At 36.2% G+C, this 16,293-nt stretch overlaps 2 protein-coding genes across 2 annotated transcripts; one reads left to right on the top strand and one right to left on the bottom strand.

The window, feature by feature from the left end:
• The first annotated feature begins 3,630 nt into the window (after positions 1–3,630).
• On the top strand, positions 3,631–8,244 carry LOC132164632 (fasciclin-like arabinogalactan protein 16). Its single transcript, XM_059575172.2, has 3 exons — positions 3,631–5,041; positions 7,827–7,950; positions 8,162–8,244. The coding sequence occupies exons 1-2, from the start codon at positions 3,733–3,735 to the stop codon at positions 7,898–7,900; spliced, it is 1,383 nt and encodes a 460-aa protein (XP_059431155.1). The 5' UTR covers positions 3,631–3,732; the 3' UTR covers positions 7,901–7,950; positions 8,162–8,244.
• A 3,281-nt stretch (positions 8,245–11,525) lies between these two features.
• SDH6 (succinate dehydrogenase subunit) lies at positions 11,526–15,646 on the bottom strand. The gene is made up of 3 exons (XM_059575199.2): positions 15,324–15,646; positions 12,295–12,397; positions 11,526–11,964 (listed from the first exon to the last, which is right to left on the bottom strand). The coding sequence occupies exons 1-3, from the start codon at positions 15,510–15,512 to the stop codon at positions 11,810–11,812; spliced, it is 447 nt and encodes a 148-aa protein (XP_059431182.2). The 5' UTR covers positions 15,513–15,646; the 3' UTR covers positions 11,526–11,809.
• Positions 15,647–16,293: the final 647 nt, after the last annotated feature.

The following is a 16,293-nucleotide window of genomic DNA, read 5'->3' as shown; positions in this document are numbered from 1 at the left end:
TATTGTTGATGTAGAAATTAACTAGTGACCACCCAAAACTCGTCTTTGATTTAAGATTTATGCAAAACAACTAAACATCAGGAGTGACCCCGCACGAAGAGGGAGGGGGCGGCAGCCCCACCTTCAATACTAAAGTCAATAAAATGTAAAGGTGAAAATGAAAAAAGATACATGAAGATTAGGGCCTGAGAGCATACATGGGTCTAGCCTTCTACTGACTTCATATTAGCTAAATATCATTTATGTCGTGCGCTTTCATAAGACAATTGTCATGAAGCTTACCACCATTTAATGAGTTATTTTTCACTAATTTCTATTATACGTTGCTTTCTATAGTGGATCGTCACTTGAATATGAAATTTTCATTATACGTTATTTTTCATATATGATCGTTATGAACGTGTGTTTCAAGTAAGTTGTACGTGTTTGGGCTGGTTGTTCACGGTGCTGGTATGAGTTGGGTAGGTTAATGAAAATTAAGTAATACACTTTCATTCAGGCAATCTCTCATTTCCTTTGGCAACTTGTTGTGTAGGCTAATGAAAATTAAGTAGAAAGCTTCCTTTCCATATGCTATTTTTTTAAAAATGTTTTTGACGATTCATTTCACTTGAAATGACGAATCTTTGTCGTTTATTATTACGGCAATACCTAACACTTGAGGTTTGTGGAAGACCTAACTCATTGAATAGAGTTGGACTAAACTATTGTTAAAAGAATATGCCGACGGAGACAAACAGCCCGCCGGCTGGAGACACGTCGCCGTCAGCATCGCCGTTTGGACACACATGTGCCACATTTATTTGGCCTTCAAAGCAAAACAAAAGTAAATGCCATTTTATATATGTATATTGGGTGGGGGGGCAAGATCTTTTCCTATTATTTCTGCTTATTTGTATACATTACAGCAAGATTCATAAACATTATTAATTAACTTCAATTTCATGTAGAAACCAAATGTAATTGGAGAGAAACAATAGTAAGAATTTGTTTGATATTGTGTTCGGAAATAAAGCTTTTAAAATTAGAAAGAGCGGTTTTAAAAAGGCATTATTTTCAAGGTTTTTTCTCAAAAATCTAGAATTTTAATCTTGTGTCAGAACTTAAAGGCCAAAGGACAGTTTCGGGTAGACAGTTTTAATGGGGCATAGGCCTTTCAAAAGGTAATGGAAGCGTGTGTAAAGGTTTCTTTGGGTCAGATGGAGACGAGAAGACAGAGTTAGTTGAGAAAGTTTTGTAGCAGACAGGACTGATAGAGAAACGTGGTGTTATGTTTAAACCAAATCATATGCTCAAATGCGTTTGGACCATTATTAAAACAAAAAAATTAAGTAATTTTTTTAATTTTTTTACTAAACATACCAACTTTTTTATTTTACAGAATATTTTATGTACTAAAAATATTTTTTAAACTCATTAACACAATTCTAAACAGTTTTAGAGAATGTTATCAAAATCTTATATCCATTTTGTACTAGTTATAATATAACTAACTTTTTATTATAGGATTGATTTTTCTTTTTTTCTTTTTGAATTCTATTAATATTTAAAAATGTATAATAAAGAGTAAAGGCTGTTTTTTTTTTTGCTTTTCTTGGGCAGTAAAGGGTGTTCCTTAAAGAAAATCATGGTCCTTGTGTCTTCTAGAGACCAGGCTGATGCATTGCAGACAGCAACAGCTCAGCTTCTGATGGCAAATATATATATCTGAGGACTTTAGGCAACAGAAGAAGTCTACATGGTCCCCAAAATAATTTTTTTTTTTTTTTTTTTTAATTATCTTTTTTCTGTTTCATAGCTTTAAGCCGAGCCATACTGCAGATATTAAATGCAGAGGGCCTACAGCGTGGCATTTGTGACATCAGCTTCATTGTTTCATTATATGAGAGAATGTAGGTACAATAAACGAAACAATTTTGCATTACTATTTTGCAACCACTGTCGGCATAAGCTAATTCATGAACCTACAGAGTCAACATTACATGTTTGTCGTCACCATGTGTTTTAAGGGATGATTAAACAAGGATTATTCACATTATAATAAGTACTCCGTCTCAAGGTAATTTTCATGTAGTTAGGTAAATATTAGGGCTTGATTTCGACTCCTGCAATGAAATTTTTTTGGTTAATTAGTGTAAACTATCTTAGGTCAAATGGATGTTTTGATAGGGTTGAGTTCCCATGGAACATATGCTATTGTAGTCACTTAGTTTGGTAACGCTCTTTTGCCTTTTTATAATGGAAAAAGAAGAAGTGATTGTTCTCACAAGAAACTTTCATTCCACCAAACAAGAATAGATAATTGTGTGGCTAAATCCATAGTGGAAGTTAAATATATATCCTGCGGCACAAAGTAAGTAATGCAGTATGAATTAAACTTTCTATATACAATTTAAATTTAGGTATGCATAGTAGATTGGTCAATGTTTTTTGTTATAGTAAGTCATTGTTAATAAAAAGTGAAGCACATAGCTCGAAGGAAAAATATATTAATTTGAATTATCATTATATTTAAAATATAGTGGAGAGATGTGAATTTATTCCTTCGATCAAGATGATTGCCGATCTTTTGATTACTATAAGAAAATTCAGTGAGTATGTAGTGACAAGGAGATTAAGAAACACTTAGGTGATAGCTACATGGGTTAACTTATAGTCGGAAGGATCCGAAGACGCCTAGATGAACAATACTATGCACTTTTGCCTAAAGGGATATAATCAGTCAATTAAAAGGCAGATGTCACTTTTGAGGTACAAGTATTGTAGCTTACATAAATGTAAAGTCTACTGATAGACATTATGTTGAGACCGAGTAACGTCTATGTTTTGAGAGTGTAAAAATAAGGGCTTTAGAATAAGTACTTGATTGAATATTTGGCATAGGTCAATACATAGACTCATGTACAACTAAAGCAATCAATTGTGGTATGGATTTAGACTATGTTTTCAACCACGAATAATTTATGTCATTCGCTTAGAACCCAACAAAACAAAGTCACGAATAGTATGTTGTAAGTGTGAGAGCAAAAATTTCAACCCTAGGGAAAATATTATTTCCAAACACTTGTATTAGTTTTTCCCTAGAGTTGTTACATGTCTTAAGATTATTTATAGAGCTTAGCTTTCAAAGAGGTCAAAAGCCAAAAGGAACATTCTTACAACCTAATGCCTTCACCTTAACACCTTAAGATAAATCAATTAACCTAACCTAACTCTAACAACTCATGTCTTTTTTTTTTTTTTAAAAAAAAGCCGTATTAGTTGATAATGCGGTGTCGTTTCCACGTATTCGCGGCAAGCGGCAAGCGGCAATGGATAGGACAGTCAAAGCGGGAAGGGATTCGTAGACTGCCAGGCAGGCGTTGGTGGTTGTTGGTAAGAGAGCCTTCGAAGCCACTTCCATAAGCCGCCACTTCAGCTCAGCTTATATATTTTTTTTATTGGCTGCTGGACCCTACTTCCAGCCTGTCCGAACCCACTGTTTAGTCCCACGTGTACAAATTAACTCAACCGACACCCCCCTCTTATCACCCTGACCAAATCCAGCAAAACCATTAACGCAACAAAAATACACTTAAACACTTGAACAGTAAAAACAAAAGAAAAGCACAAAACACAAAACGCAACCACATAAACTATATCACACTGTCTCACACTCACACGACCCACTAGTCTCTCTCTCTTTCTTTTTTTCTCTCTCTCTCTCTGAATCCACCGCATTTGTCGGTGGCCATGGATTTCCGCATCTGTGGCGTTTCAAAGCTACTGTTCGTCTCTTATCTTTGTCTCTTCGCCGGAATATGCCTTGCATTGCCTGAATCTTCCAACCCCAGGTCGTCGGGTACCGGCCAGATAAGCTCCAACTCGGTCCTCGTGGCTCTGCTGGACTCGCATTACACGGAGTTGGCCGAGCTGGTCGAGAAGGCTATGCTCTTGCAGACGCTGGAAGAGACCGTCGGCAAGCACAATATCACCATCTTCGCTCCCCGGAACGACGCTCTGGAGCGCGATCTCGACCCGGAGTTCAAGCGCTTCTTGCTGGAGCCTGGAAATCTCAAGTCGCTTCAGAAGCTCTTGATGTTCCACGTAATCCCCACCCGGATCAGATCCGAACACTGGCCTAGCGAGTCCGACTCGACCAGGAAGCACCAAACTCTCTCCAATGACCATCTCCGCCTGGCGCGTCCCGGCGGGGAAAGAACTGTGGATCGCGCTAGGGTGATCCACCCGGATTCGGTGACCCGACCCGACGGTGTGATCCATGGAATCGAACGGCTCCTGATTCCCCAGTCCGTCCAGGACGACTTCAACAACCGCCGGAGCCTCCGTTCCATCTCTGCCGTCAAACCCGAGGGAGCCCCAGAAGTCGACCCCAGGACGCATCGCCTAAAAAAACCGGCACCGCCGGCCAAACCCGGTTCTCCTCCGGTTCTTCCGATCTACGACGCTTTGGCTCCCGGACCCTCGCTGGCTCCGGCTCCGGCACCGGGACCCGGGGGTCCTCACCACCACTTCAACGGAGAGGCCCAGGTGAAGGACTTCATCCAGACGCTCCTACACTACGGTGGGTACAACGAGATGGCCGATATTTTGGTGAACCTGACCTCGTTGGCGACCGAGATGGGCCGGTTGGTCTCGGAGGGGTACGTGCTGACCGTTCTGGCGCCGAACGACGAGGCCATGGCTAAGCTGACGACGGACCAGCTGAGCGAACCAGGTGCGCCGGAGCAGATAATGTACTACCACCTGATACCGGAGTACCAGACGGAGGAGAGCATGTACAATGCAGTGAGGAGGTTCGGGAAGGTGAAGTACGATACGCTGCGTTTGCCGAATAAGGTGTTGGCCCAGGAGGCGGACGGGTCGGTCAAGTTCGGCCAGGGTGACGGGTCGGCCTACTTGTTCGACCCGGATATCTACACCGACGGTCGGATCTCGGTGCAGGGGATCGACGGGGTTTTGTTCCCGCTGGAGGAGTTGGAACTCAAGACGGCGGTGAAGACGAGTCAGCCCACCAAGGCCGTGGCCAAACCCAGGAGAGGTATGTAAATAAATGTTTATTTATTTTTTACTGCTACTTTTTTGTTTTAATTTTTTTAAAAAATAATTTTGTCCTTTTCCTTTTGGGTTGTGTTACAAATTGGTCATGGACTCATGGCTGTGCTTTTTAATTGTTTGTGGTATATATATATTTTTGGTAAATTTTAACCGACTAATTTAATTAAATAAATGATCTAATTAAATAAATCAGACTCATAAATTTTGTGTTGAATTTATTGATATTGTCAAATATTATAAGCCGTGTCGGGTTTTAGTCCATTGAGTATATCAAATAATTAAATTGTCGCCGCATCGCCTCTAATCTACTAATTTTGCGTAGAAAAGTATTAAAAGTTAATTTTTGAGCCTTAGGTGTGGTTAAGTAAAAGTTACTCGTGGTTGTTGTTGTCGTTGTTGATGGGTCCAAATGGGAAAGTAAAGGGTGAAAATGACAGTCACTGTGTTAAATGTGATATTTGCTTTTTAAGGAAAAAAAAAGAAAGAAAGTGTGGAGTATTTGTAAAGTAGTAGCGTCTTCGACTGGGAGTTTGGAATCACTGTATGGAAATTTGGGCAATGTTTGAAAGATTGAGGTGGTGAGAGTGATGGGAACGATGGACATCTACAAACTGCCTTCAAAGATGATTAACGACCCTTTAGCATGTGAAAAATACATGTTATTAAAAAAAAATTCAATTAGGTCATGGTGTAAATGGGGTGTTTTATATCCTTCAATAGGAAGCAAACTCCTTTATACCAAATATTTTTTCTTCTCTTGACAAAATATTTATTGATAAAAGTAAAACCATAATTTTGGTTGATTTTGAAGACTCTGGTGTTGAGGGCTTAGAGGTGGGTGGTGGGCGTTGGGTTAGAACGAAAGGAAAAGTCCATGTGAATGATTTGAATTAAAGATATAGTGTTTTCATTTCCATTGCATTTGTTGTTTTTACCTGATGTATTAAATTTCTATTGAAATTTGTAAAAGGAAGTTTTACACATCTTGATAGTAGGTACTCATTAGAAAAATATGTGTTTTTTACATATTAAGGGACATATGCGTATTTTAAAGGCTGCTTTGTAAGAGTTTCGTGCAAACCAATTTGTAAGAAATTTGTGTCCGTGAAGGACGAGATTAATATGGCATTATTTGTGTGTCACTACGGATTGTTTTTCATTTTAATTAGATTTCTTATACATTATTATTACATTGATGTTTTGTAAAAAAATAACATAAAATTTGCTAACCAACTTGGATGTTAAAGAAGGCTCATTAATTTCAGATCTGATAATTAAATACATTATTATGTGTTTCTCATGCTCCTTGAGTGTTCTTTAGTGTCATTATCATCAATTATAATATAGAACTCTTCAGTCTCTTTTAAAGGTATTGAAAATTCAGTCACTCTCTCCAGAGTGACTGAATTTTCAATACCTTAATGAAATATAATTGCTATTATTATTATTATTGGCTACCCTTTTTGGGTGAAATAATATAGGCATAGGCTCTTTTTGTCAATGTGATTTGTTTTTTTTTTTTTTTTTTTTTTTTTTTTTAATTTGAAATAGTGTTCTTATATGAAGTAAATGTGAAAATTCCTTTTGTGTTTTTAGGGGTGTTTGGATTTGGATTTTGTTTTGAGAAAAGAAGACAAAAGACAACAAAAAATAAAAAAGTAATAAACAAAATGGAGCCATAATTGACTTTGTCAAAAAGCCCAAAACAAGAACCAAAAAAATAAAAAAATGGCTTTAACAGTGGGCATTGGGCATGATTTTTGGCTGTGTTTGGCAATAGAAAGAAAAAAGGGAGTGGAACGGTATTGTAGTAGATTTGATTGATATGAGATAAAAAAGTATGAATGTTTTGTATAAAAAAGTTAAAAAATTTGTTTTGTAGTGATTTTTTTATTTGAATAGTAATAAAAAGTGGTTGATATGATATAAAAAGTAAGAATATTAGAGTTGATTTTGAGATTTTTTTTTTTTTTTTTTTTTAAAAAAATTTTGAGTCCGGTTTGGTCTGGCCCTTTGCCAAACACAGCCTTTAAACAAGAAAACAGCACAAAATCCAGCCAGCTGGTGGTGATAATGGCATTTTGTCCTTTGGTATCTTTCCTTATCCCTTTTTTATTTTTTGCCTCCAGCCAACAACTTTGGTACTGCATGTCCATATGTGCTTGTGAATTGACCCAAAAGAGTAAAATGTGTACCCTCTCTTTTACCTAATATTTGAGCTTTTTTCCAGCTTCTACTTTATTCTAATAATTATCCTGCTTTTATATTTTTGCTATTTCTTTTTTATCTTTTTGCTTTTCTTTCACTTCATGCAGTTTCTTTGATTAATAAATACCATTGAGATAGATTGAGATCAAAAGTTAGGCATAGCTTTGGGGATGCATCTAAAGACTTAACCCTAAAGCAAAGACCTTTCCAACACAACCATGCATGATTGATGATGCCGCCCGGTGGGCACGGGCAACCTCATTATACCCAAAAGCATTCTGCCTATTTTACACCTATTTATTTGATACTTATTTCACACCGGTTGATGTGGCGTATTTTAAGTGGGAACACGTTATGTCAGCCGATATGAAATCGGTGTGGTAAATGGGTGTGAATAGTAACATTACTTTATGAAGCTAAAATCACACAAAGAAGTTAATCATTTAGAGTAGGTTGTTTTGTTAATGTTTTTATTGTTTGTTTAGGAGTAGTTGGGTACACATCAACATCTTTTTTCCTTTAATTTCTGCCTTAAATCTCATGATTGGTGAATATGGCAGGAAAATTGATGGAGGTAGCATGCCGAATGCTCGGAACCTTTGGACAGGATTCTCGGTTCATCACTTGCCAATAAAATATCCTTTGCACTCCTTTGGCCGACGGCACGAAAAGAAGAGACTAAAGGTTCTAACCGCTCTCTCTCTTTATACTTTTGGTAGGGCATAACATTTAGGGTCCATAATTTTTGATACGACCTGGAAACTCAACATGAAATTAACAGATTAGAGTTTTGTATAATTAAGTTCTGATCATTTCCATCGCTACGTATCCTATATTATTATGCAGAACTTCAATTAATATGTATTGAACAGAAATTGCATTTTTGTTGATGCAGGTTCATAGAAATGCGGAGGATGTGAAAGTCATGGAATGTGAAGGAACCTGATGGAGGTGCATTTTTTTTTTTTTGCCTTTTTTTTTGGGTTGGGGGGGGGGGGGGGGGGGGGGGGTTTGTGGGTTTTGGTCTCTCAAGGGATAAGAGTTATTCTTGTTTTATATATATATATATATAAAATATAGTAAATATGTATCTTATTTTTATTCTAAAATTTGTTAGGAGATTGGGTTTATGATGCCGTGTGTAAGCAGGATGTAATGAGGTCACGTTGTCTTCTACCTGTTGAATAAACATTTTAACAGAGAAAATGTGAAATACAATAAAACATGATTCTTTTCTGTAGTAATGTATCCATGGAAGAAGCTCATTGCTTTCCTTTTTTATTTTATTTTATTATATATATATATATATATATTCTTTCCTCATTAAAGTTGCTTTTTCTAGCACATGCAAAGTTCTTGAGGCATCCCATAAGACTTTGGCACACTATTGTATTGTATTGGAAAGTTGGTTGGTAAGAGCATCTTTAACTGCATGATATTAGTTATATTTAGCTAATAAAAGGGTTAAAGTAAAACGAGTGAATATAATAATTGTTTTTTTTTTTTTTTTTTTTTTTTTTTTTTTTTTTAAATATATATATATATTTAAAGGAATAGGGTGAAACAAGCCGCCTATATTTAAAGAAAACAGAGTGTCTATTTGATTTTGTATTGAAAATTAGCCACTTTAAGAGAAAAAAAAAAGTATGCTTTGATGATGTAAGTAGGTGAGTTGGCAGAAACTGGCATTGTGGTTTGTGGACCAGGCCAACCTTTTTGGTTTGTGAACCTAAATTCTTTTATTGGGTCATGCTTGAGATGCGCCTCTGCTGCCGTGCTTATTGTTCGCTTGACAACTTCTTATAGCTGCCCCTCTATTTTTATGGAAGGTGACACCCTCCTTACTATCTTGGCCATCAACCAAGGTCACCTTTTCTCGGATTGGTCTTGTGCTCCTGTGATTGTCGATTGTCGTTAATAACTTTCCTTTTTCAATTCTTGGACCACTTCAAGGTCTCTAAATGTGCCAATTCTCGGGCACACTTAATTGCAAAATTGGCTGCTTTTCACTTTGTGTTTGGAAGCATTCCTGATATCTCTCATTTCCTTTCGGCTTTAAGAATTAGGAGTAGCAAAGACGCTCCCTTATAATTTGTTTTTGTCCTTTTCCTTAAGTTGACTTAAAAAAAAAAAAAAAAAAACCTTGTATCTAACCTGATTACATTTTTAGGGGAGAAAAGTTATTTGTCTTTGAAAAGTATATAAAATTTAAGTTTGGTCCTTAAAAAGTTTAGAAAATTATAATACAGTTTTCAAATAACTTAAAAATTCAGTTTGTCATGCCAATGAAAAGATTTTTACTTTTAATTAAATACAGAGAGAGAATTCCGGGAATTTTTTTTTTTTTTTGAAAAAGTAAAAAAAATTCAGGAAAAAAAAAAAAAAAGAAGAAAAAGGTCTGTGGGTCATTTTCAGAAATTTTCTTTTGTTTTGTTTTTTTTGTTTTTTTGTTTTTCCATTGAATTTATCTTTTTTATCCTGATTTTTATTTTTAATTATCTTATGCAAGGTAATTTTGTCATTTGGGTTGCGAAAGTTGCGAAAGGGAGACATTGCAACCCTTTTTTGATAGTTAAGCAGAGTACGTTGTAAAAGTTTAAAGTCTGAGAAGAACACTACAAATTGAGTAATCCACACAGGGGTAGCCAAGTGACTTTCCAGTTGGGACGCCCAAGTTCAACTTTTTACACAAACACTCCGATTTTAAGCGATACTTGTCTCTTGCGAGAGAGGTTAGGTATCCCGGTTTTACCACACTCCTATCAAAAGTAGGGCTGGAAATAAGTGTAGTTTCCCTTACAACAAATTCCATTTCAGATCGTTAGTTTCAACTATTACTTAACTGTCCCACTCCAAACTAACTTGTGCTAAGCCTAAAAGCTACTGGAGGCAATGTGGTTTGTATTGGAATAGGCCAACAATCTTCCATTTTAATGGTCCAAAGAATCTTGATGCCAGTTTGAGATTTTTGTGAAGGGCTAATTAGGTTTGTTTGAAATTTTCTTTCAGTTTGGTTTATAAGATTTTGAGACTGTTGGAGACATTAATTGAGGCATTTGCAACAAATGGAGGATCAATTTCAAAGCCACTGCGAAAGGATCTTAGATTTCAAGGTCTTTAGTGATAACTGATAACTACCAAGGGGTTGTTCGTTAACAACCCAGGTATTGTACTCATTTTTTGTGAAAAAAAAGAAAAAAAGAATAATGATCGATATCGAAAAGTAAAATAGCGGTATTGAAAAGTAGAAAAGTTTTGTCTTATATATATATATATATATATATATATATATATATATATTTGAATAAGTAAAAAGTGAAGATTGGTGATATTGCGCGCCTCACGTTGGGGTGAACAATAACAAAAAAATATTAAAAAAATGTTGAAACTGTAACTTTTGGTTACTGTTCACACCAGCGTGAAGCATTGTGCACTTACGCTGGTGTGCGTAATATTACCACTCAAAAGTAAATGATGTGATATAAAAAGTGAGAATATTTTAATGTTGATTTTTTAGAAAATGAAGTGAATAATATTTAGAGGTAGCGAGATTGTTAACAAACAACACCAAGTTTAGAAAAGGAGTTGCAGCGTGGTGACAATAGTTGAAGTAGAGTCTATTAAGGCAAGTCAAAGATCAATGATTACAAGAAATTGTCGAAGCACATGAGAGCGGAGTTCTTGCTCCACAATTATGTGAGGATAATGTATAAGCAACTTCAGAATTTTAGACAAAAAGCACTCTGCGGATGACTACACTAAGGAACTCTATAGCAATCAGATGTGGAAAATGCTTAGAATATATGAATGGCATGAGAATGAAATTGATATGATGTGTATCAATATTATTGTCATACGAGAATTTACTACTCTGGTGAATATTATTATATAACACTTCCACTAGTTTGTTTTATCAAGAAAATAATAGGGTGCTGTGTAGTTATTGCAAAATATTGTATTTATCAAGCGGGGTGTTCCATTGTGGGCAGTTCAAACATCCCCAAATTGACTGTTAGGGGTGATCGAATCACCCCATCCCCATGCCATAGTCAGCCAAAAAGGATAGTCAAATCACCTTAAAAGGCCTTGGGGTGATTCAGCCATCCCTAACGATTGGTTATGAGTGCGGTTCAACCACCCCATCCTAATTTTATTATTATTTTTATTTGAGAACAAATTTATAAATTTATAAGAACCATCCAAAAAGTGGCCGAAATTTACAAGGATGAATGAATTATTTTGTTATACAAGCATATATATACACCACAGAAATTTAAAAGTTCACTTTGAAATCACAAAAATTTATTTGTTACAAGAAGGTCAAACAAACTACAAGAAAGGAATTAGCACTTGGCATCTTTTCATAGCACTCGTTTGCTAATGAGCTCACCATTTCCGTTCAACAAAAGATCATTACAATCGTGAAGAACAGCAGCATCAAAGTTCAACGCATTAAAGAGAAAAAGGAACTTGGATGGATTCTTATTGTAGAAATGGAAACAAAGTTGAAGCTGCAGCTTCCATGGTGGCATGTATTGTTGAGTTAAGACCTTCCCACATTCTTGTTTTGCCACCACTCCATAAACTTGGACTGCGCAGCCAAGGTGTCCAACCTGTAAAGTTGCAGCCAGTGGTTTGCAACTTCATGTCCAAATGTCCAACCAAACATACCTCCTGCTAGAAAGGACAGCCCAGCACCTGCCAAAATTTAACTACCTTAAAACCTCAGCAGATAACAACACAAATCCCCTTATGTCTATAAGCAACAGTTAGCAACATCCACAGAACTCATATTTTACCCCCAAGTTTATTTGCTTCATACAAGCATTTTTGCAAGAGAAATACTACTTGCACTCCCAGGGGACACTCTCAAAAAAGAGATGATTTACTGTCGCCCCCCAAAAAAAAGAAAGAAAGGAAAAAAGGCAAAAGCAAAAGCTTACATGGTTGAACTTCAAAAGAAGAAAAATATGAGAAAATTGAAGAGACAAGCAAATTATTCTTTTTCAGAAGAGTCAGAAGAGTTACCATGTACGCTCCTTGAATACTTCCAGGCAACACCTGCAGTAGACACTGCTCCAATAACACTTCCTGTGAGACCAAAGTTTACTGCTTCCCTAGCAGTTTTCAGCTGAAGGAAAGAAGTAAATCAAACATTTCACAGCAAACTAGTTTGCAGTACAAACACCATGGAGCAATCATAAAAGAACAAATATCATATTAGCACATTCCTGCCTTCTGGAGAGATTCAATACCTAACAACCAATCACTACTAACGTTCAGGGGAAAAATTTCACTAGCTAAGTGAACACTAACAAAGACCAGAACAGGAAATATTATCATATCACAGGGGGAAGGAAAGAGGGCATATTATATGCTAGAAAAATGCTACATGCACTCCCAACTCCACACTCCCTATCGTGATAGTGAAAATCAACATTGGAATCCAAAAGGTAATTTTCACTGCCACCTCCCTAGTTAAGAATTCTAAGATTGCTCTGTTATTTGAGTATCACGAGTATATAAAAACTGCCTGTAGAGATCAATACCAGAAACATATTAGCGCTGAGAGATGATGCAAAGTCCTACATGTCAGCCAATGCCAAGAATTCCCAAACTTACATGAACAGTGTCAGAGAATTTCACAAAAGAACCAATCAGGGAAAGTAGAATCCAAATGTATTGACCAGAACAGAAAGGAGCAGCCATCCAGACACAAAAGTTATTTCCTTATTCTCCTACTTCAACCAGAGCAGAATTAAGGCAAACAGGAAAGCCCAGTGGTATCACAGGGGCAAATAAGTTCACTAGTCTCCACTTTGATACAATTTGAAGTGTTAACAGCTTGAGCTTCATACTTGAGCGACAGTATAATAACCTAAAATAATATTTTCCCTTTTGAGTTCTATACTTATTTGTAAGTAATGTATTTTTTATTAAAAAACTAAGGCGCTTCTAATTACACATGCAGTATTGACAAGAGGCTCCATTCGAGCAGAAGAAACCTAAATGATACAGCAAGAATACCTACAAATCCACACACCCAACAAGCCCTCAAACCCAAAACCCACAAAACAACAAAGCCCAAACCCCCCGAGGCACTCAACACTAGAAAGCGTGAGTCTTGCCTTTCCCCCACATGCTCCCTTAACATCATAGTTGATGGAGCATTCTAGGTTCATAAGCTCCCTTCTAACCTTTACCTTCTGAGGGGTAGCCTCTAAAGGTGACATCGATCCCTTTACACGGACCTCCCATCAAAGGCCAGTCCAAATGGGTGGCAGGGGAAAATCACCTAAGGGTAAGGAAAATCTCCGTCTTCCCCACCCCATAAATCTTCGTCCTACTCTTCACTATCCACCAACTCCAAAGATGGATAGAATCCAATCGGCCACTTTTGGGATTGGACCAAGCCTGTCACCGCGCCAGAAGAGACAAGCAAGGTACTGAACGCCAACACTTTCTCGGCAATCAAGCTATCATCCACTTTCAAAAATATGTCATCCCTCATTTTGCGGTTATAGCACTTCACGGGTTTAGAGGTCAGCAAATACGGGGACCCCAAATCAAAATCCCAAAGCCCTTTTGAGTTCTATGGGGGCAACCAAACCTTATTTTGACCAAAAACCCAGTCAATATTGATAGCATATACAGATGTTGCACCACATTGACCCTAGGAGAAAAGAATAATCACATTCCAGCTATTATTTTTAATTCTAAGCCCTACATGTCATCCCTCCTAGGTGGAATTGATAATTTTAATGGGTTATACTTTTTTTTTAAAAGATGATCTCCTCAGTCCTCTGGCACATGCATTGCCGCGGCTTTGGAGAAGACTCTTAACTAACCTAAGACAAGATGGAGAGAAAGGAAGAAGAGATGGGTAAAGTCCCAAGGTGCTCTAAAGCGCTAAAGGCTACTACTGCATAGGCAGAATGAGGTGCATGGTTAAAGAAGTGGATCACATGTTTTGCAGATACGAAGAAAATCACACTAGCATAAGCAAGAGAAATTACATATCTATAGTGGTTCACAGGCACCAGGATCAGACAAATCTATCTCCCACACATCTTATTTCACTCTTTCACTGTATTCTGATCTCTGACCTCACATAATATTTGTAATCAAAATCTATGAGACCTGAGCTCATAGATATAACACAACATATATCATGCCTTTTTTTGAACTTCGATGCCCTTATATCTATTAAACCCCTTTGCTGTTGGAGACAAAATAGACTCATTTCAGGTCCAAAGTAAAACCCAATGGAGTCATTCATCTTCCCTAAGCCACCCACATATCCCACGTATCTACCAAATATTAATACTCAAACCTAACTGGGCACCAACAACAAACACGTCAAGATAACATGAGTCAAAAGCCATTTAGATACCAGGAGCAACATCAAAACAAGATTTACCACTCATTATAAAACAAAATTACATCAAATTCATTCATCATCAAAGACCACATCCAACATAGAAATGTAAAATGAAACAAAAGCCAGAAATAAGTAATTTTCATACGAACTCTTCTTATTCTATAATCAACTAAATAACCAAAACCCTCTACAAATGAGAAAGAATCGAGAAAAGACCAAAATAAACATCTCCCACAAAACACCCAATAAAGATCACTATACATACAATAAGCTATCTATCACCATCAATTATGGAAAAGGACGTATAGCATGGGAAAAAAAATGTAAAGCATAAAATGAAGAGGAAAAAACCATAAATAAGACCAACCCACAAAAATATTCTCTACTTAAAGCCAAAATCAATCAGAGATAATAATAATAATAATAATAAAAAAAAAATAAAAAAAAATAAAAAGAATAGAAAATGGATTAAGAATGTGAAAAACAAATCAAATAAGCAATTTCCAGATGAACATCCCAGAACAAAATGCAAAAACAATCTGAAAAACCGACAAAAAAGATGAATAGCGGAAGAAACAAAACAAAACGGATCCACAAAGTGAAACAAAACACCAAATCAAAGACGAGCCGAAATGTAAAATCCCAAAATAAAAGAGTAAGAGAGAGAGAGAGTTACAGTGGGTCCGTGAACAGGGTCTGAAGCAATGAACTCTTCAACATCGGAAGCGGACCATGAGGGGAGGCGCTTATCGATGAACCTGGTGTAGTTGTCCAAGAACGAAAACCTCTCGGTCCAGAACTCCTTGTAGCCCTCCCAGTGCTTCCTCAGGAACGATTGCTGCGATGCTTCTGACGATTCCCCCATTTTCCTTCAATCAACAGCACCTAAGTTTGCTCTTTCTCTGTCTAATCTCTCTGGATTCCTCTCTTAAAAAGCTCGTTTTCCTCTGACGCTGATGGTGATGACTGCACAGGAGGCTGCGTTGTCTCTCTCCGGTGAGCTTTTGTGCTGCCTTGTCCAATGACCAGACAAATGCCACCACGTGGACTGTTAGGGGCATTTCTACTTTATTTTATAAATGAATGTAATCTCAAAAATTAAATATTTTATTGAGTAAAGTCTACATACTCCCCTCAAACTATCACCCAATTGATAATGTCCCCTTCAAACTTTCAATTGTGACAATGTCCCCTCTAAACTACCAAAACATTGTCAATGTCCCCCCCCAAGACTAGCAATAAGACAAAAATGTCCCTATAGATTTCTCAATAAGACAAAAATACCCCTATAAATTCAAAAAAAAAAAAAAAAGATTTAAAAAAAAACAACAAATTTTAATTTAAAAGTAATATTTAAAAAAAAAACAATTTTTTTAAACAAAAATTTTTAATTTTTTTTAAATGAAAATTTTTATTTATTTATTTTAAAAAAACTATTTTTTTATTTAGTTTTAAAAAACAAAAAATTTCATTTTATTAAACGAAAATTTTATTTTTTTTAAACGTAAATTTTTATTTAAATAAAATTATAAAACAAAAGTTAAAATTTTAAAAAAAAAACGAAAATTTTCAATTTTTATATAAAAAAAAATCGAATTTTTTTAAATTTTTTTCTTATAAAATTGATTTAAAAAAATAAAATAAAA

This window comes from Corylus avellana, chromosome 8 (genome assembly GCF_965113065.1).
Source record: "Corylus avellana chromosome 8, dhCorAvel1.hap1.2, whole genome shotgun sequence".
In the NCBI taxonomy this organism is placed as follows: domain Eukaryota; kingdom Viridiplantae; phylum Streptophyta; class Magnoliopsida; order Fagales; family Betulaceae; genus Corylus; species Corylus avellana.
This window is presented reverse-complemented; position numbering and strand designations above follow the sequence as displayed.